The sequence below is a fragment of the Bombina bombina genome, chromosome 4 (assembly GCF_027579735.1).
Source record: "Bombina bombina isolate aBomBom1 chromosome 4, aBomBom1.pri, whole genome shotgun sequence".
Lineage (NCBI taxonomy): Eukaryota > Metazoa > Chordata > Amphibia > Anura > Bombinatoridae > Bombina > Bombina bombina.
Genome location: NC_069502.1, coordinates 191,553,178 through 191,575,181, shown reverse-complemented (window position 1 = coordinate 191,575,181; position 22,004 = coordinate 191,553,178). Strand labels below are relative to the sequence as shown.

General features: G+C 37.8%; 1 protein-coding gene across 2 annotated transcripts in view; it reads right to left on the bottom strand.

Moving 5' to 3' along the window:
* Positions 1 to 22,004, bottom strand: part of PXDN (peroxidasin) — a 315,380-nt gene that overhangs the window by 89,131 nt on the left and 204,245 nt on the right. For both annotated transcript variants that reach the window (XM_053709731.1, XM_053709732.1), the window contains 4 exons: positions 19,876 to 19,947; positions 19,695 to 19,766; positions 17,347 to 17,516; positions 4,986 to 5,103 (listed from right to left, as the gene is read on the bottom strand). In XM_053709731.1, the coding sequence (XP_053565706.1) occupies positions 4,986 to 5,103; positions 17,347 to 17,516; positions 19,695 to 19,766; positions 19,876 to 19,947 (432 nt within the window). The remainder of the gene's footprint in view (positions 1 to 4,985; positions 5,104 to 17,346; positions 17,517 to 19,694; positions 19,767 to 19,875; positions 19,948 to 22,004) is intronic.

The window sequence follows — 22,004 nt, the reverse complement described above, 5'->3', positions numbered from 1 at the left end:
GCCTAGATCAATACTTTGGGTTGTCTACTAAAAAATATATATATGTATACATGTGAAGGGTTATTCAGGGATTCCTGACAGATATGCGTGTTCCAATGTAACTATCGCTAATTTAAAAAAATAGCAAAGTGCTACTTGTACTTATTGCCCTATAACTTGCAAAAAATAGCAAACAACATGTAAACATTGGGTATTTCTAAACTCAGGACAAAATTTAGAAACTATTTAGCATGGGTGTTTTTGGTGGCTCTAGATATGTAAACAGATTTTGGGGGTAAAGTTAGAAAAAGTGTGTTTTTTCCATTTTTTCATCATATTTTATCATTTTTTTATAGTAAATGATGATATTATGAAAATAATGCTATTTTTAGAAAGTCCATTTAATGGCGAGAAAAACGGTATATAATATGTGTAAATGAGTAAGAGGAAAATTACAGCTAAACACAAACACTGCAGAAATGCAAAAATAGCCCTGGTCCCAAACAGTCAGAAAATTGAAAAGTGCTCTGGTCACTAAGGGGTTAAAATCAGCACAGAAGTGGTTATTGAGTTTGTTGAATTATTTTCTTTAAATGCTATTGCATTTTTAAACTTCCCTTCCTGGGAAAGCCTACACATACTTTAATCCATTATTTTGGTGTTATCATCATGTATATACAACTGCTATATCACCAAGATCTAAACTTGATATAAAAAATGAGTATGTTTTTATTATACTATTAAATATATTGTATATATATATTGTATATATTTATTTGTTTTCACTTTTCTTCTGTAGATTAAAACATTAGTTGTAGTTACATCAGAATCTAGACTTGTGTGCCACATATGCTAAAACAATTAATGCATAATTGTTCCAAAGATCCGGTGACAGCTAATATACATAAAAAAATTATCTTTGGAATTTGGACAAGTTTTACTTAAAAAAAAAAAAAAAATACACAAAACTCTTAGTTGTTTGATACTTACCTTATGGAAAATAATTATTCCTAATTTGTAAATTCAAGGGATTAACATTTTTTTGGGGGGGCCAAAAATTCAGACAAAAGGATGAAAGCTGCTCAAATCCTATTGGCTGATTGGAACAGCCAATAGGATTTTAGCAGCTCTAATCCTATTGGCTGATTGGAACCTTTCAGCCAATAGGAATGCAAGGGACACAATCTTGGATGATGTCACTTGCATTCAAGTTCCAGTTTACGGCGGCGACCGTATTGAAAAGGAGTTCTGCGGCGGATGTCTTCACAATGGACCCGCTCTGAGCCGGATGGATGAAGATAGAAGAGGCCAAATGGATGAAGACTTCGCCAGATGGGTGAAGATAGAAGAGGCCACCCGGATGAAGACTTCTTGTCGGCTGGATGGATCCTTCAAGCGGAACTTCAAAAACTGTAAATGGAGCGTCAGGGTTAGTGTAAGGTTTATTTAAGGGTTTTATGGGTGGGTTTTATTTTTAGAGTAGGGTCTGGGCAGGTAAAAGAGCTAAATGCCCTTTTAAGGGCAATGTCCATACAAATGCCCTTTTCAGGGCAATGGGGAGCTTAGGTTTTTTAGATAGGCTTTTTATTTGGGGGGGTTGGGTGAGTGAGTGGTGAGTTTAACTGTTGGGGGGTGTTTGTATTTTCTTTATAGGTAAAAGAGCTGATTTCTTTGGGGCAATGCCCCGCAAAATGCCCTTTTAAGGGCCATTGGTAGTTTATTGTAGGCTAGGGGATTTTTAAAGGGGGGGGGGGGTTATTTTTAAAAGGGCTATTAGATTAGGTGTAATACGTTTTTATTTTTGAAACGGTGGTTTGTTTGTTTTTGTAACTTAGTGTTTTGTTTTTTTGTAACTTAGTGTTTGTTTTTGTAACTTAGTAATTTTTAATAGTATATTTAATTAATTTGAGTAGGGTTACGGTTTTTTAATATGTAATATAGTTAATTTAATTGCTAGTTTAATGTAATTGCAGTATAATAGTTAGGGTAGGTTAATTAATAGTTTAATATAGTTTATTTAATTGTAAAGGTAAGTTTTAATTTATTATAAGATAGGGATGTTGTAATTTTAATGTAAAGTTAGCGGGTTGTTAGGTTTAGGGGTTAATAGCTTAATTTAGTTTATGGTGATGTGGGGGCTGGTGGTTTAGGGGTTAATAGGTTTAGTTAATGGTAGTGATGTGGGAGGCCAGAGGTTTGGGGGTTAATACGTTTATTTAGGTGGCGGCAGAGTCCGGGAGCGGCGGGATAGGGGTTAATACGTTTATTTAGGTGGCAGCGGAATCCGGGAGTGGCGGAATAGGGGTTAATAACTTTATTAAAGTTGCGGCGGGGTCCGGCAGCGGCGGGATAGGGGTTAATAACTTTATTAAAGTTGTGGCGGGGTCCGGTAGCGGCGGGATAGGGGTTAAACATTTTAGTATAGTGACAGGATATAAATAAAGTTGGGAAAAAGCCGAATAGCAGCGAGATCGATGACTGTTAGTTAACAACAGTCCGATGCTCATAGCCCCATACTTGGTGCGCGGCTTTTTGATGGCTTTTTTTATAAATATGGAGAGCGTATTCTGGTCCGCGGTGGCAATGTTACGCGATGTTAGGCTAGCGTATTGGTGCCGGCGAATGCAGTATAGTTGAGGCTTTGATAAATATCCCCCTATGCTTCTAATTTCATTCCATAAAAATTCCTCCTCAAAAATAAGTAAATAATTAAATCTCAATAAAGGGACACAATAAAGCTGATTTTACATTATGCGAAAGAGCATAAAAGACCATGGCCTCTATTTATCAAGCTGTCAACCGCAAATACACTGGAATTCTGCAGCGTATTTGTGGCGAGCCTGATTCGCCTTAGTTATCAAAGGCTAGAGATCAGCAAAAGTAGAATATAGTGACGTAACATACGATCCGCCGGACTCAGTCCGACACAGATCTATGGTTACGTCACTCCAGATGCTCTGAACGCAAGTTCGGCACAATCTGACTACTTTTGCTAGTTATCAAGACCCTACCAGGTACACTTTCCACTATTCCGGCCCAGCGTACCTGGTTTTCATTCCGCCGCCCTGGAGGCGGCGGATGCCCTAAGAATCAATGGGAGTCTGACAGCAGCGAAAGTTCATGGTCGCTGCTGCCCGATATCCCATTGATTTCTATGGGAAATGTCTACACCTAACACCCTAACATGTACCCCGAGTCTAAACACCCCTAATCTGCCCCCCCTACACTGCCGCCACCTACATTATACTTATTAACCCCTAAACCGCCACTCCCGGAGCCCACCGCCACGCTAATAAACTTATTAACCCCTAAACCGCCACTCCCGGAGCCCACCGCCACTTTAATAAAGTGTTTAACCCCTAAACCGCCGCTCCCGGACCCCGCCGCAACTAAATAAAATGCTTAACCCCTAAACCGCCGCTCCCGGACCCCGCCGCCACTATATTAATTTTATTAACCCCTAAACCTAAGTCTAACCCTAACACCCCCCCTAACAAATATTATTTAAATTAATCTAAACAAATATTCCTATCATTAACTAAATTATTCCTATTTAAAACTAAATACTTACCTATAAAATAAACCCTAAGATAGCTACAATATAACTAATAGTTACATTGTACCTAGCTTAGGATTTATTTTTATTTTACAGGCAAGTTTGTATTTATTTTAACTAGGTACAATAGTTATTAAATAGTTATTAACTATTTAATAACTACCTAGCTAAAATAAATACAAAAGTACCTGTAAAATAAATCCTAACCTAAGTTACAATTACACCTAACACTACACTATCATTAAATTAATTACATAAAATACAATTAAATACAATTCAATGAAAAAAACTAAAGTACAAAAAACAACAAACACTAAATTACAGGAAAAAAAAAATTTTTTTCAAGAAGTTTAAACTAATTACACCTAATCTAAGCCCCCTAATAAAATAAAAAAGCCCCCCAAAATAATAAAAATCCCTACCCTACACTAAATTACAAATAGCCCTTAAAGGGCCTTTTGTGGGGCATTGCCCCAAAGTAATCAGCTCTATTACCTGTAAAAAAAGAAATACAACCCCCCCCAACATTACAACCCACCACCCACACACCCAACCCTACTCTAAAACCCACCCAATCCCCCCTTAAAAAAACCTAACACTAACCCCCTGAAGATCACCCTACCTTGGGCACAAGTGAACCTCCAGAGGGTGCAAAGTCTTCATCCTATCCGGGAAGAAGAGAACATCCAGACAGGCAGAAGTCTTCATCCAGGCGGCATCTTCTATCTTCATCCTTCTGGAGTGGAGCGGGTCCATCTTCAAGACATCCGATGCGGAGCATCCTCTTCATCCGACGGCCGACGACTGAATGACTGGTCCTTTAAATGACGTCATCCAAGATGGCGTCCTTTGAATTCCTATTGGCTGATAGAATTCTATCAGCCAATCGGAATTAAGGTAGGAAAAATCCTATTGGCTGATGCAATCAGCCAATAGGATTGATCTTGCATTCTATTGGCTGATTGGAACAGCCAATAGAATGCAAGGGCAATCCTATTGGCTGTTTTTTTTTGTTCAAAACGAGGCTATATTAAAGTCTATGGGGGAATGCAATCATGTGTTCTCAACTTCGTAAAGTCTTTTTTTCTGGATGCAAAATTTTTACTTGCGACCTGTAATATGCGTACAACTGGGTGAGTAATGATGTAAAAAGTAGAGCGCAGATATTGCTCTCACGGGAGCGCACATTTGCGCTCCACTTGTAATCTGTTCTATATATAAATATATACCAATATACAATTACAACTTTTTAGATAGTTCCATGCACTTAGACTGATTCCTGTAGCAAATTGCTTTGTAAACTAAGATATTTTGTTTGTTTTTTTCATTTAAAAAATGACCTTGGGTATACTACATGTTCCAACAGTAATATGTAGTAATATGTAGTATGACATAGTTCAAAGACAAGAGACGACTCTCCCCAACAATATTTTTTCCTGTTAAAACATACTTGTTTCGAAGCCAGATGATTTCTGGTTTGGGATTGCCTTCAGCTCTGCAAGTAAAGTACACAGTGTTCCCAAAGGTAACATCCACATCTTGTGGTTCTGAGGTAATTCTTGGCCTCTCTGTATAAAAATAAGAATTGTGTTATCTCTAGAAGACATGAAAGGGACATACTTTTTCCCCCAAAACGAGGAGGTAAGTTAGTTCTTAAAAGCAAAAGTACTTACCTAATAATGTGACTCCACCTGTGTTTAAAAACATAAATTATGCTTACCTGATAATTTCATTTCCATCGAGGGGAGGAGAGTCCACTGCTTTATTCGTTACTATTGGGAATTAAGAACCAGGAGGAGGCACCCCAGCCAAAGGTTTAAATACCCCCCACTTCCCTCATCCCCCAGTCATTCTGCCGAGGGAACCAGGAACAGTAGGAGAAATATCAGGGTAAAAAAGGTGCCAGAAGATTATAAATTTAGTGCCACCCAACGAAGATACGGGTGGGAGCCGCGGACTCTCCTCCCCTCGATGGAAATGAAATTATCAGGTAAGCATAATTTATGTTTTCCATCTAAAGGGGAGGAGAGTCCACGGCTTCATTCATTACTATTGGGAACATATATCCAAGCTTTAGAGGACACTGAATGAAACCGGGAGGGTAAAAGGCAGACCCTAATCTGAGGGCACCACAGCCTGCAAAACCTTTCTCCCAAAACAGCTTCCACAGAAGCAAAAACGTCAAATTTGTAAAACTTTGTAAAAGTGTGCAAGGAGGACCAGGTAGCCGCCTTACAAATTTGCTCCATAGAGGCCTCATTCTTGAAGGCCCAAGACGAAGCCACAGTTCTAATTGAATGAGCTGTGATCCTCTGAGGAGGCTTATGTCCCGCCGTCTCATAAGCCAAGCGAATCAAGCTCCTCAACCAAAAAGACAAAGAAGTAGCAGAGGCCCTTTGCCCCTTACGCTTCCCAGAATACACCACAAAAAGAGATGTAGACTGTCTGAAATCCTTTGTAGCCTGAAGATAGAACTTCAAGGCACGAACCACATCCAGGTTATGAAGTAACCTCTCCTTTGAAGAGGAAGGGTTATGACACAAAGAAGGAACAACTATTTCCTGATTGATGTTATGGTTAGACACCACCTTGGGAAGGAACCCCAACCCAGTGCGAAGTACAACCTTATCCGCATGAAACACCAGATAAGGAGGGTCACATTACAAGGCAGCTAGTTCAGATACTCTACAAGCCGATGCAATAGCCAACAGGAAGAGAACCTTCCAGGACAGAATCTTAATGTCTATGGAATGCATAGGTTCAAACGGAACCCTCTGCAAAACCTTAAGTACTAAGTTTAAGCTCCAAGGTGGAGCTGAGTGTCTAAAGACAGGCCTGATTCTAGACAGATCCTGAACAAAAGATTGAATGTCAGGAAACTAAGCGATTATCCTATGCAACAAAACTGATAATGCCAAAATCTGTCCCTTTAAGGAACTAGCGGCAAGGCCCTTTTCCAACCCATCTTGGAAAAAGGACAGAATCCTGGATACCTTCACCTTATGCCAAGGATATCCATGCTTCTCACACCAGGACAAGTAAGTCCTCCACACCTTATGGTAGATGCAACGAGTGACTGGTTTCCTTGCCTGAATTACAGTATCAATCACACTTTCATAAAACCCTCTCTTGGCTAAAACTAGGCATTCAATTTCCACGCAGTCAGCCTCAGAGAACCTAGATTTCAATGTTGAAAGGGGCCCTGTGACAGCAGATCCCTGCGACAGGGTAACCTCCCCGGCGGAGAGGATGACATCCACACCAGATCCGCAAACCACGTCCTCCGCGGCCATGAAGGAGCAATCAGAATAGCCAAGGCCCGCTGCTGTTTGATGCATGCCACTATGCGAGGTAGAAGTGGTAACGTTGGAAAAATGTAAGCTAGACTTCATGCCAACTTCGTCTTGGCAGGCTTCGTGCTCTGCTTAGACTTGTTCCAAGATTGAGCCGGCTTCCAAGATCCCTTGGACTGATCCGCTTTTGCAGAGGGTTCCTGGTGCTGGGCCTTATCCACACGAAAGGGACGAAAAGTAGATCCTTTAGGCTTAGCCTTCTTATCCTGCGGTAGGAAAGCTCCCTTGTCTCCCGTAACCGTGGATATAATCAAACCCAATCCTGGACCGAACAGGATCTTTCCTTGAAAAGGATATCAAATCCAATCCTTGACCGAACAGGATCTTTCCTTGAAAAGGTAAGGACAACAGCTTCGCCTTAGGTCATGTCCGCAGACCAAGATTTTAGCCACAGAGCCCTGCATGCTAAAACAGAAAATCCTGACACCTTAGCATTAAGGCGTATAATTTGCATATTGGCATCACAGATAAAAGAATTGGCGATCTTCAGTGCCTTAATCTTCTCCTGTATCTCCTCGATGGATGGCTCCCCCTCGGCCATTTCCCACATGGATTCACACCAATATGTTGGCACTTTAGCGACCGCCTCAATGGCTGGTGCTGGCTGAAAAACAAACCCTGTGTGCTGAAACATCTTTCTCAACAAGTTTTCCAGTTTTTTTATCCATGGGCTCTTTAAATGATGAACTATCCTCGAGGGGAATAGTCATCCGCTTTGAGAGCGTAGAGATAGCACCATCCACCTTAGGGATGGTCCCCCAAAGCTCAAGCTGAGAGTCTGGAATGGGGAACAGTTTTTTAAAGGAAGAAGGGGAAAAGGAAGAATCAAATCGCTACCATTCGTTCTTAATAATATTAGCCATCTTAACGGGAACCAGAAAAAACTGAGGTACTACCCTGTCCTCGTATACCTTATCAAGCTTAGGAATCGCAGGTTCCTCCGGTGTCTTAGGTTCCGGAACCTCCAGAGTAGCAAGCACCTGCCATAGCAGAAAGGGCAAATTCTCCATCCTAAACCTATAACCAGGCTCCTCAGCAGCCGGAGGTTTAGATTACACAGACTCCAACCCTGAAGTGGTCTCCTCCAAAGAGTCAGAGTAGGCCTCGTCCTCGTATAGAGCCTCTGAATCTCCCATCGGCGAGGACAAACCCTGGGCCAGGCCGCTATGAAAAAACCGTATGCTTGCACTTAGAACGTGGTAAGGCATGGATCACTTTTGAAACCGCCGATTCCAATTGGTCTGCAAAGTCTGACGGCCAACAAATCTCTTCCGAAGGAGTAACGGTCGGTCCCCGGGGGGCTGCATGTGCAATAGGAGATGAATGTAGGGAACGCACCTCCCGGGACGAAAAACCCTCAGAGGTGGACGGCTCAGTAATACTAGATATCCGTTTACATTTAGATGTTGTAACTTTATCAAGGCATGTGGAACATAGTTGAGCAGGCTGATCTACCAGAACCTCCTCACAATAAACACAGGAATGAGACTTTATTAAAGAAGGAGAGCCTTCCAACGTGTCAGAGTCCTCCATTGCTTGCGCGCTTGGTTAGACTAACTTTGTTTATTTAAAAGGCACCTTTATACCACCAATGGCCGGGGCACTCACCACCTCCTAGGACCCGGACTACAGAAACCGTTACGTCTCCTGCGCCACAGATCAACAGTAAGGACAGATAGCCACACACAGTTGCCTGGCGGGTCCACCCCTGCACTAGGGAAAAACGCACCAAAAAACGGCTGCGGAAGATTCCCAAATAACCTGAAAGTTCCACACATTGCCAGAGCCTCATCTCGCACATAGCGCAGCAATGACACAATAAACAATATCATGTATAAATTCCCCCTGTTCAATAATCCCCCTTACAGGAAAATTAACCCTTGATTCTGTAAAGATAAAAAGGCACCACACTTTGACACTGTCTTCTATGTTATCATTATTAATAAAAAAAATGAAACGATCTTACCAGAATCTACGCTGTGGACAGGAACACAGTCCTTCAAGTGTGACAGGTTTATAGCCACGCTCCTGACTTGGACTTGAGTGAAGAAAGCAGGCAGCGAAACTCATCAACGCTGATTGCTTATGAAGTTGTTAATATGAGTTGGGATGGTTTCACAGGAAGACTCTCCCTGCATCTCCGGACTCTAACTTTCGCCCAGGCTCTCACTGAGAGGCTGACAGGACTACTTAAAACTTCAGTCCCACTGCGAAGAGTACTACCCTCCATAAGAGACTACTCTGAAAATCCGGCACTCCTCTGCCATCCTCCTGTGATGAAAGGCAAAGAATGACTGGGAGATGAGGGAAGTGGGGGAGATATTTATGCCTTTGGCTGGGGTGTCTTTGCCTCCTCCTGGTGGCCAGGTTCTTAATTCCCAATAGTAATGAATGAAGCTGTGGACTCTCCTCCTCTTTAGATGGAAAACACCAAAGATACACCCTTCCTATGCCCACAAAAAGTGAACTCCCATAAATACATAAAATCAGTTCTGCATGGGGTAACAGCAGGCCAGAAGCTAACATAAAATTAATATTGCTATCTCAGTTCTGCATGGGGTAACAGCAGGCCAGGAGCCAACATAAAGTTAATATTACCATTTTGGTTCTGTATGGGGTAACTGCATGCTAGAAGCCAACATAAAGTTAATATTGCCATCTTGGTTCTGCATGGAGTAACAACATGCAAGAAGCCAACATAAAGTTAATATTATCATTTCGGTTCTGCATGGGGTAATTGCATGCTAGAAGACAACATAAAATTAATATTGCCATCTTGGTTCTGCATGTGGTAACAGCAGGCCAGAAGACAACATCAAGTTACTATTGCCCTCTCAGTTCTGCATGGGGTAACAGCAGGCCAGAAGCTAACATAAAGTTAATATTGCCATCTTGTTTCTGTTTGGAGTAATAGCAGGCCAGAAGCCAACATAAAGTTAATATTGCCATCTTGGTTCTGCATGGGGTAACAGCATGCCAGAAGCCAACATAAAGTTAATATTGCCCTCTCGGTTCTGCATTGGGTAACAGCAGGCCAGAAGCCAACATAAAGTTAATATTGCCATATTGGTTCTCCATGGGGTAACAGCATGCCAGAAGCCAACATAAAGTTAATATTGCCATCTTGGCTCTGCATGGGGTAACAGCAGGCCAGAAGCCAACATAAAGTTAATATTGCCATCTCGTTTCTGCTTGGGGTTATAGCAGGCCAGAAGCCAACATAAAGTTAATATTGCCATCTCGGTTCTGCATGGGGTAACAGCAGGCCAGAAGCCAACATAAAGTTAATATTGCCATCTCGTTTCTGCATGGGGTAACAACAGGCCAGAAGCCAACATAAAGTTAATATTGCCATCTCGGTTCTGCATGGGGTAACAGCAGGCCAGAAGTCAACATAAAGTTAATATTGCCATCTTGGTTCTGCATGGGGTAACAACAGGGCAGAATCCAACATAAAGTTAATATTGCAATCTCGGTTCTGCATAGGGTAACAACAGGCCAGAAGCCAACATAAAGTTAATATTGTCATCTCGGTTCTGCATGGGGTAACAGCAGACTAGAAGCCAACATAAAAATTAACATTGCCATCTCGGTTCTGCATAGGGTAACAGCATGCCAGAAGCCAACATAAAGTTAATATTGCCCTCTCGGTTCTGCATGGGGTAACAGCAGGCCAGAAGCCAACATAAAGTTAATATTGCCATATTGGTTCTCCATGGGGTAACAGCATGCCAGAAGCCAACATAAAGTTAATATTGCCATCTTGGCTCTGCATGGGGTAACAGCAGGCCAGAAGCCAACATAAAGTTAATATTGCCATCTCGTTTCTTCTTGGGGTTATAGCAGGCCAGAAGCCAACATAAAGTTAATATTGCCATCTCGGTTCTGCATGGGGTAACAGCAGTTTAGGGGTTAATAAATTTATTAAAGTGGCGGCGGTGTCCGGTCGGCAGATTAGGGGTTACATTTTTTATTTAAGTGTTTGCGATGTGGGGGGGGCCTCGGTTTAGGGGTTAATAGGTAGTTTATGGGTGTTAGTGTACTTTTTAGCACTTTAGTTAAGAGTTTTATGTTACGGCGTTAGCCCATAAAACTCTTAACTACTGACTTTTAATTGCGGTATGAGTCTTGACAGGAGAGGCTGTACCGCTCACTTCTTCCAAGACTCGTAATACCGGCATTATGCAAGTCCCATTGAAAAGATAGGATACGCAATTTACGTAAGGGGATTTGCGGTAAGCTCGAGTCGCGGAGCGGTACACCTGTATCTTCCAGACTCGTAATACCAGCGGGCATTAAAAAGCAGCGTTGGGACCTTTCAATGCAGCTTTTTAAGGCTAACGCAAGACTCGTAATCTAGGCATAAGAGATCTAAAATGCATATACAACTGTGTAAGACATCGGAGTCTCTAGAAAAACATATTTACATTAAAAATATGTAAATACAAACTAAAATATAGTAATTGAAATCACTAAAACAAACAGTGTAACAGTTTAACCATAGCTAACATGTCTAAATGTATGCTGCGGATATTTAGTTACTTAAAGGGACATGAAACCCAAAAATTTTCTTTCATGATTCAGATAGAGAATACAATTTTAAACAACTTTCCAATTAACTTCTATTATTTAATGTGCTTCCTTTTCTTGTTATCCTTTGCTGAAAGGTTTATCTAGGCAAGCTCAGGAGAAGCAGAGAACCTAGATTCTAGCTGTTGATTGGTGGATGCATATTTATACTGATTGTCATTGGCTCACCCATGTGTTCAGTTAGAAACCATTAGTTCACTGCTGCTCATTCAACAAATGATACCAAGAGAATGAAACAAATTAGATAATAGGAGTAAATTAGAAAGTTGTTTAAAATTGTATTCTCTATCTGAATCCTTAAAGAAAAAAATTGGGTTTCATTTCCCTTTAAAGGGACACTGAACCCAAATGTTTTCTTTCGCGATTCAGATAGAGCATGCAATTTTAAGCAACTTTCTCATTTATTCCTATTATCAAAATTTCTTCATTCTTGTGGTATCTTTATTTGAAAAGCAAGAAAGTAAGTTTAGATGCTGGACCATTTTTGGTGAACAACCTGGGTTGTTCTTGCTGATTGGTGGATAAATAATCAAGTGCTGTCCAGGGCTGAACCAAAAATTGTCCTTAGCTTAGATGCCTTCTTTTTCAAATAAAGATAGCATGAGAATGAACAAAAATTGATAATAGGAGTAAATTAGAAAGTTGCTTAAAATTGCATGCTCTATCTGAATCACGAAAATAAAAAATTTGGGTTCAGTGTCCCTTTAAGATAAGGCATGTGCGTTTTGTTTCGTTCCGAATCGAAATTCGGACAAATTCGACAAATTCGGAGATTCGAATCAATTCAAATTTCCGAATTACCCTAGCAACGAAACTAAACTAATCCGAATGCATTTGTAACAAATAAATCCGAATTAGTTTGGATTTATTCGTTACATTTGAATGGCCATGGACTAATCACAATTCAACTCTAATACTAACAACAACAACTCTAATACTAACAACAACAACTCTAATACTAACAACAACAACAACTCTAATACTAACAACAACTCTAATACTAACAACAACAACTAATACTAACAACAACAACTAATACTAACATCAACATCTAATACTAACAACAACTCTAATACTAACAACAACAATTCTAATACTAACAACAACAACAACTCTAATACTAACAATAACAACTCTAATACTAACAACAACAACTTTAATACTAATGACAACAACTCTAATACTTCCAATTCCAATAAAGATTGAAGGATCATATGTAACCTATTGGACCACAGTTTGGGCAGCCCTGCTTTACAGCATTACAATACAGTTATTTCCCTTTCAATCTAAGCTTTTGTGCCTGCTAGTGTGGTATCATAAAAATTAAATTTATAATCACAATTCATTATAAAAATTTAATTTAGTGAGATAGAACAGTGAAATAATTCCGTTTGTGTAAATTGGAACCATCTGAATAAACATAACACATACCGAACTTCCGGTATGTGTTGAATGAATACATGCGAATACATTTGAATTTATTCTAATCCGAATAAAGACGAAATGAAAACATTCAAATGTATCCGAATTTGAATCTATCCGAAATGAAATTCGAAAAAATCAGAATTGATACAAAACTAACCAAAACAAATTTTTCTGCTGCACACATGTCTACTTAAGATGTAGTATGTTGGCTATGATTGACTAAATTATCCTTATATAAATAAAATAAATATAGTAAAATATCTGCCAAAGTTCATTGATCACAGTTTATTATGCTGTCTGTGCCAAATGTTTCTCAGATGACCCATTTCAGATGTAAGTGGACAATCATGGATCAGTGGGGGTGGGTTTTTTATTTAACGAATAATGCTTCAATTTTCACAACTAAAGTCCAGCCAATCTTATATGTTATATGTATATATATATTCTCGAAGATAAGAATCAAATATGTTTCTTTCCTTTTGGCAACAAACGGTTTATTGAGTCCATAAATTAATAAAAAATTAATGTGCACCTCATATGTTTCTTTTTTATAACGACAAACAGGCATTCAATGATATTTCTCTGTATTGAGGTGATTAGTTAAAGTCACTACAGGGTCAATGTTACATATCTCTTGGATTAGGTTTACTTCCAAAGTTTGTATTGGCTACACAGCGATGATTCCAAAATGCAACTATCAGCAGTTTTATTAGTTGCTCTGCCAGGTACAGTATTTTGTAAAATACACTCTACTCGTCTTCTGGTATTACAGCTGGTAGACAATATTGCCTCCAATCAAAGTGTTTTCACCAGCTGGGGGAAAGCTGCAATTCGTATCAGCTCCACAGGGAAGGTTCCAAATCATGACAATTAACAGTTTTATTGGTCGCTCTGTCAGATATAGCTTAATTGAGATGCGCACTGCTCCCCTTCTGGTATTGTAGATAGTAGGCACAATTGCATCTTATCAAAGCTTTTGCTTTGATTAGATTAGGTAGCTGTAGGAGTCATTAGCAAAAGTCCCCCTATCAGCGTATTTCATATCTGCTAATTTTGTTTCTGTATAGGGTTGGAATCTTTTGTTTATACTGCCAGATTTACAAGAACCTTAATCATCACCTGAAGTATGACCATTTGACCAGGACATAAGGAACCTAAAGAAGAAGGAACCTTGGAGAAATCGGAAGACTGATGATATCTTATCTGTATCCCCAATAATAAGAAAGGCTTAAAGGAAATATTTTGTAAAATGGGCCTCAATCCTAAAGAGAGAGAATGGAAAGAAACTACACATCCTTGTGTTTTCTTTGGGAAACTTCTTGGAAACTCTGAAGAAACTTTCAAGGGAACTTACCAGCCTTAGTATAGTTTACTATATAAGTAACTAACTTTATTTCAAGGGCCATAACCAGTTTTTAAATAAGAAGATATTCAATCAAATACATTTTACAGGAATTAAATAAGTTTAACCATACTGGACAACTAGCTTTTAATCTGGAACAATCCTATAAGTAATAAGGTGATCTGCAAATGTCTTTAATTAATGACAAAAATAATAGATTTACTTGTTCTTGACTTTTAAAAAGAAAGAAATATTTGTCTAAGGAGCCACATAAAGTTTTTGATAAATTGGAAATAGGTACCCAGAGCAAAATAAGTAATTCAACAAAGAGATAAATGACATAAAATCTAGAAGAAATATATAATAGCTGAGAAGGAATAAAATAAACATAATTTCTTTAGCTCACACAGTACATACACCGGGCCGATTTAACAAATGTCGGACGGACATGATCCGCTGTAGCAGATCATGTCCGCCCGACATCTCTAAGTGCCGACAGAATACGCTGTTGGCATTTGACATTGAACAAGCATTTCTAGTGAAATACTTGTGCAATGCCGCCCCCTGCACATTTGCGGCCAATTGGCCGCTAGCAGGGGGTGTCAATCATCCCAATCGTATCTGATCGTGATGATTGCTGTCTGCCATCTCAGAGGTGGCGGATGAATTAAAGAACAGCATGCTAAATCGGCCCCATCCTCTTTATATTTAATACTATAAAGAAATATATGAAACTCTATATTTACTCTGCCTATGAGCTGCAAAGTAAACAATGGAACCAGTATGCTAAGATATGGGAGGGGATCAAAATCCCTAAACTCAAAATCCCTAATACCATAAGACAGAATCTTGAAATCCAGAAAGATCATAATCGCTAATGTCTAAAATCCAGAAAATCAAAATGCAGAAAGAACAAAATCCCTAAATTATAAAATCCCTAAAATCAAAATCCCTAAAATGCAAAATCCCTAAACTTAAAGGGACATTAAACACTTTGAGATGGTAATATAAAATGATAAATTGTATATATAAAACAACTCTGCAATATACTTTCATTATTTATTTTGTCCTCTTTGCCTGTAATTCCATTCTAAAATTGTGAGCTTTTCAGTTCCTGTTAGAAATGGAAGTGCAGAACATTGTTAAATCCAGCACAACCATTGGCTGCACACTCTAATGACCTATTTATAACTGTCTCTAATTGGCCACAGCAGAGAAGGTAACTCAAGTTACAACATGGCAGCTCCCAGTGTTTTATAGACACTAAAACGTTACACTTATTTTGTCACTTTTTAAACAACTAATGAAACTTTAAAAAATACATCTACATGTTACTCATGGACTAAACTTTTCTATGAATGCATCATTCTATCTAGCATGTATTTAGTGTTTAATGTCCCTTTAAGAAAATAGGTATAAACAACTGATACTGAGCCCAAAACACAACAGCACATATTTGTCGTTGACTGCAAATCCCCTATCGATACGATACGCTGTGTTGTCCCCATCTTCACTATCTTTTTGCCTCTGCCTGGAGGGTTCAAGGGGGGTGAATCCCCCTAGTAAACCTTATTCCCCAAGTTTCACTTGAACCCACCAAGCAGAGGCAAATGAAGATGGGGACTGTGAGATTTTATTGTTTCGGGATTCTGGTTTTCAGCATTTGACAAGTTAGGGATTTTATAGTTTTGGGATTTTACTATTTGCGATTATGTTGTGTCGGCATTTTTAATTTTCTGAATTTAGAACGTCAGGATTACAGCGTTCTGTCTTCTGATATAGACCCCTAAGATATATACTTATGTATGATAAGAGGTCTCCTAGAAAGAAAAGGATGGTACCTGTCAGTAGTCTGGACAAAATAAATATGGGCAGAATATTTTGTAAGGTTTATCCCATAAAAAATGCAAATTTAGAATTGTTCCTGAGTGATATCATTGTGGAAATTGAATGTTTCCATTAGACTGGAGGGGCCCTCAATACAAGGATAAAGTCTCAAAGTAAAATAATTAGTGTAAAACATAACACTGATTTATGTATATGCATAGAATCTCACCCAAGTAGTACCCAAGTAATTATTTTTTTACCTTTAATAACATCGAGAGGGGGGTATCAGACATTAGGATACAAGAAGTAACCCAAAATTCATAAAGATAATTTTTTATTTAATTTAGCCTTACAAACTGTACAATAGATAATACCAGTAATGAATTTCATAACATATATAATCTACACAGATGGCAAACCAGGTCCCTCTGCTTTCTAGAAATATATTCAAAGATAACAAAAATGTAAATTTAGATTTAAAACAAGGACAGGAATCATAGAAAGAAAGAGCTACAGGGAGAAACGAGCTTCAGCTAGTCAAGTGCACACATGTTTACAACCAAAATAAAGCCATAGGATTCTGGGAAACACCAAAAATGTCACAAAATGACATCATTATTAGTGTTACAAGCCACACACCCAACTCTGCGGGTCATTAGAACCATAATACAAGCAAGTTTACAGCACACAGTAAGAGAGACTACTAACACACTTTACTGCAGTGTTTGCAGCAGTTATACCAAGGGTGCTAAGCAAATATGATAATAGAAGTATCATTTTTCTTTTTCAAATGCAAGCTCAATCTGAAGTATAAACGTTCAATTTTAACATTACTGTCCCGATAATTTTGATGACAAAAAAATACTGATAATACTAATAATTCAACACAATTTGATTTTCCATAAATGCATCATATATATTTGAAGATAAAGAATGATTCCATGGGTGAAATTAGCTAAATTTATATTTTTACTTATTTCTGTATTTACATTTATTTCAGCTAACGTAACGGTGTGACAGTCATATATCTTGAAAGTACCAACAATTACTCAATAACCCATGTTGTTAACGACTGAAATAAAACAGAAAATATAAATTTAAAACTTACATTAATCAAATGATTTATGTGAATTGCTTAATATATGGTTGTTCCGTTAACATCAACTTTTGTATTTTTGTTAAGACATCACATATAGTCCATTCAACTTTATGTTCTAGGGGAAAAAACAAACATGAAAACATCACAAATATAACTAGACACTTTGCTAACTTACCACAGTTCAACTCAGCTGGGGTGATAGTTGAAAGGGATCTTCCTTGGAGTCTGCGTGGATACTCACAAGTGGCAGCTGCTTGGGCGTTACCAGATTCCGAATAGATTTTCAACAAGTCTGCCAACCAAAGGATTTCACAGTCACAGTGCAAAGCGTTTGAATCCAGTCGCCTATTTGAGAATACATGTGCATAATATAGTTTTATAGGATGTCTTTTAGTGAAGAATTACAGAATATTTTTTTCATGTATTTGTAAAACTTGGTGGTTAATGGGACATTGTAATGCAAAATGTACATGCTCAATTCTAATATTGTTGCTCCCTTTTAATCATATCTAACTATGAGGTTACCTCCCACAAAGGGGCTTAAATCTCAGGAACTGCAACAAAATGCCAGTGATTGTCTGCTGCAATTGACTGTAGTTATTGACTGGTTCATTGGCTGTATTCTGCTTAGAATAACCTCTTTGTATGGGTTATATACACAGTTAGATAGAATAGTACAAAAATTACCCTTTAGTCATTTTTAACCCTTAATGGGCAAAAATGAACTGAAATACAACAATGTAAGAACTATTTAATTGTATAAACTATTTGCTCAGATAGCAAAAATAACAGCACATCAATAATAAATAAATAAATAAATAAAAAATAACAGAAGATAGCTGAAAGGTCTATTATTGCTTATGGCACAGGTATAGCATGACACTTTAATAATGCAATTTGTAGTTGTATCCTATGGGTTTGTTGTCTTTGTTGTACTATCCTGCATTTTGCTGTTGCTTAAACATTTCTACATTTTTCCCTTTCCATCAAGTAAAAAAAAAAAAGGAAGATAAAACAATGGTTTGTGTAGATAACAAACAAAAATGTAGCGCTCAATGCCATTCAGCATCCCCTAAAGAAAAAAACCATATTGCCACATATAAAAAGACACATGGATGCAAGGGAACAAGGCATAATTTTGATTCTTTATAAATCTTCAACTTGAGCATGAAGGGCAGTTTTGGGACGGAATTGCACAATTGGAAAGGTTTCATCAAAGCTCAATGTAATTACTTAGGGCAATGGAAGATTTAAGCTATATATATAATCCATAAAGAATATTAGAATGAAATACTGCATATTCCACAAACGCTCTTTGTGGAAAGAGGCAGCAAAAAAAAAAAAAATCCCCCTGTAAGAGAGATCAAACTGCAGAACATTTTGCTTGATGATTTAGTGACTCTCAATAGAGAAGATACATTTAAAAATAACATAGATATATTTTTGGCTAAAACAGAAAAATAAATTTAGATTACTAGTGTAAAAATATATAGTTGTTTTACTGTATAATTGTCAGTTGGATGGAGTTTTATTATAAATTTAGAACATATCTGTGAAAGTTGAATTCAATATAGGTGTTGTCAACTTTGTCATACACTATGTTACCATGTTCCTATGTAAATAAAGTGTAGAGCTCATTAGGAAAATAGATATTCATAAACACATTTAATACACTAGACAATGTATTAGGAACCCCAATTTAGACCATTCACATATAGATATGATTGTCAATCTGTCATAACAACAAGTCACAAAAATTAAGCTAAAAAGGGTGGCCTATGTTAGGCAGAAAATATATTCTTTCTTCCAAACAAGTGACACATTTCAGTATTCAGAATTATCAGCACATGTCAACCAATACCCTTTAAATCACTCAGTTCCTGCCTTCACCTTTCTAAAGCTAACAAATGCCACCTTCAGTTTACAAAAAATATGTTCTTGTTCACCAACTGCGAAATACTAGAGTGAATGCTGACGTCTTGGATTTGTCTTGGCTTTAAAATCTGTCTCTGTTTCTCTCAGGAAGAAAGGCCGGGAACATTTCAAGGAACGTTTATAACGAAGTATTGTCTTTTAGAGTCTTAAGAGTATATTAATGTTACATATTAAATAGAAAAAAAAAACTAGTGCTTATAAATAGTGTAGATGGAAAAAAAGAATTCTGAAAAATCCTAATAGAACATTTACTATGGCACAACAAATGAATGCAACAAGGGACAGAAGTGTTAGGTAACGACCCCTGGCCCAAGAAAGACCCTCATGAGCTTATAAAATTATCCTTTGTTAGCTGGGTTGTCAAAGCCCTTAGGTATTTTGAGTTTAATATTTCCAGTAGACTTAAAAGTTCAAGAGAGAATTTAAAAAGTGCCAGTAACTATTGCCATTCTAGCATTTGGAATAAAATATTTCATGGACAGCGTCCAACTGGCACAATAAAACCAGCACGTTAAATCTCCATGAACATAACATTTTACATCTCAAATCAAGATGTTTACTTGTTAAATAAAACCAGACATTACTTACAGTCTTCTCATAGATTCCAGCTGACTAAATGAGCCATGTACCAAGTGTGTGATTCTATTGTTGTGAAGAAATCTGTCAAAGGCACAAGAAGTAAAAGAGTTGTGTTTTTATTCTTGAAGCTAGAAATGCTTAGAAAATTAGAGCAAAGAAATCCTGATTAAAAATAAAATGAATAACTCACAGTCTTTCAAGTTTTGGGAGATTATTAAATGATTCTGGTTCCAATGTTTCAATACTGTTAAAGTGAAGGTACCTGTAGAGAAAAAAAATAATACTCATTATTACCCTCCAGGGAAATCTAATTTTAAAAAACTTAAAAACTAAACTTTACACTAAACATGAATCCTAAAAGTTAAAATAATGACTTCAAAGCAATCATTGTCATTCACTTGATATTACAGACTGAGTCAAGAATCTGTTGTAGCCATGGTGGTTATCTTCTCACACAAAACTCTTTTTGCCTATATGAATATACAGCTTTGGTATTACTACAACCCTATATTTTTTCAGATGACCACATCAAAAAATAAACCATAATCTCTTTCCATATTTCAGTCTATGGGGGCCGATTTATCAAGCTCCATAAGGAGCTTGATGCCCCTATTTCCGCACAAGCCTTCAGGCTCGCCGGAAACAGAAGTTATGAAGCAGCGGTCTAAAGACCGCTGCTCAATAACTTGTCCACCTGCTCTGAACCCGCGGACAGAAATCAACCCGATCGAATACGATTGGGTTGATTGACACCCCATGATAACGGCCAATTGGCCACAAATCTGCAGGGGGCGGCATTGCACCAGCAGGTTACAAGAACTGCTGGTGCAATGATAAATGCTGACAGCGCATGCTGTCCGAATTTATTGATGTGCAGCGGACATGATACGCTACATTGTATCATGTCAGCTTGCACTATGATAAATCTACCCCTATACCTCTATGTATTCCCTATTTATCCATAAATTCCCAATAGCTATAAATCCATATATGTATCTATACATCTACCTCTCCATCCATCCATCTATGTATATATCCACCTATCTATCCCGATGTTTATCTAACATTATATCCTTTTTCACATTAATGTTACTCATATCTATCTATCATCTCTGCATGCAAACACACATTCAATATTGATAGATAAACACATATTTTCACATGTAAAATTTAATTGCAGATTAAAAGATTGTATTCATTGTTACACCGACCATTAAAAAAAAATTATTTTGAATGTGGAGCAAAATATCAGTGTAAAGTAAAAGAATGACTAAGGGCAATGTATTAAAGACTGTTCAACAACAGTAACTGTAATTTCTAGTTATGAAAGAGCCTATTTGTGTGGGATCTGAGGGGAAGCCATAACTGTTGAACTTGAAGCAATAAGAAATGCAAAGTATTTTAGAATGAATGACTATGGGTGGACTCTATTAATTCCACAAGAAAATGAATAACTTTCCCAATATAATTAATAGAAAAATATATAGTTCCAATTTATAAATGTGTCATGTAATATAAACAAAATAAACAGTTTCAACAGGTAAATGTTTTATGAGTCAAGCAAGAAAACTCTGACTGAGTGTAACCTCTATAAAGAAAAATAACTAGTCACGAGAAAATACAGACAGTATAAGGTATGCTAAAGATTTACTTGCAATATCCAATGAAATGTTGTTTTTAATGCCTCATTTTAGTTACTTAGTTGTATAACTTTGTGATAATTTTATATTCAGTGTCATTAAATAAAGGTTGTTATATGACATTATCTTAGTGGTAGCTTTCTAAATCAAAAGCATTCCGAGATTTTGCTAGCAAAGTTGGACTTACCTGGTCTCCACTCCAGGCTCTTCTGAGCGGGTCTTAATTTTCAAAAGCACTTTGCGTGCACGCTGTGATTCGACTAGACCAGAGCGGGAGCGAGCTACATTCAGTTCAAAGGTGCGATCCGGGGCACTGTTATTAGACAGCGCCCTCGCAAAGCGCTTTTGAAAATCAAGACCCGCTCAGAAGAGCCTGGAGCGGAGACCAACTAAGTCCAACTTTGCTAGCAAAAATTTCGGAATGCTTTTGATTTAGAAAGCTGCCACTAAGATAATGTTATATAATGTGCATAATTATATAACGTTATTTTTTAAGTTTACTGGCCCTTTAATGTCAATTTAAAGGGACAGTAAACACCTTTTAATTGCAACATATTTCTGTTGTGTTGCTATAGAACTACATATCAGACAAGCCTAAATATATTTAAAGCAAATTAACATCCCCTTTATTACAATTGTTTTTTCAATAGCTAATCTTCACCCACTTAGGGCTAGTTTC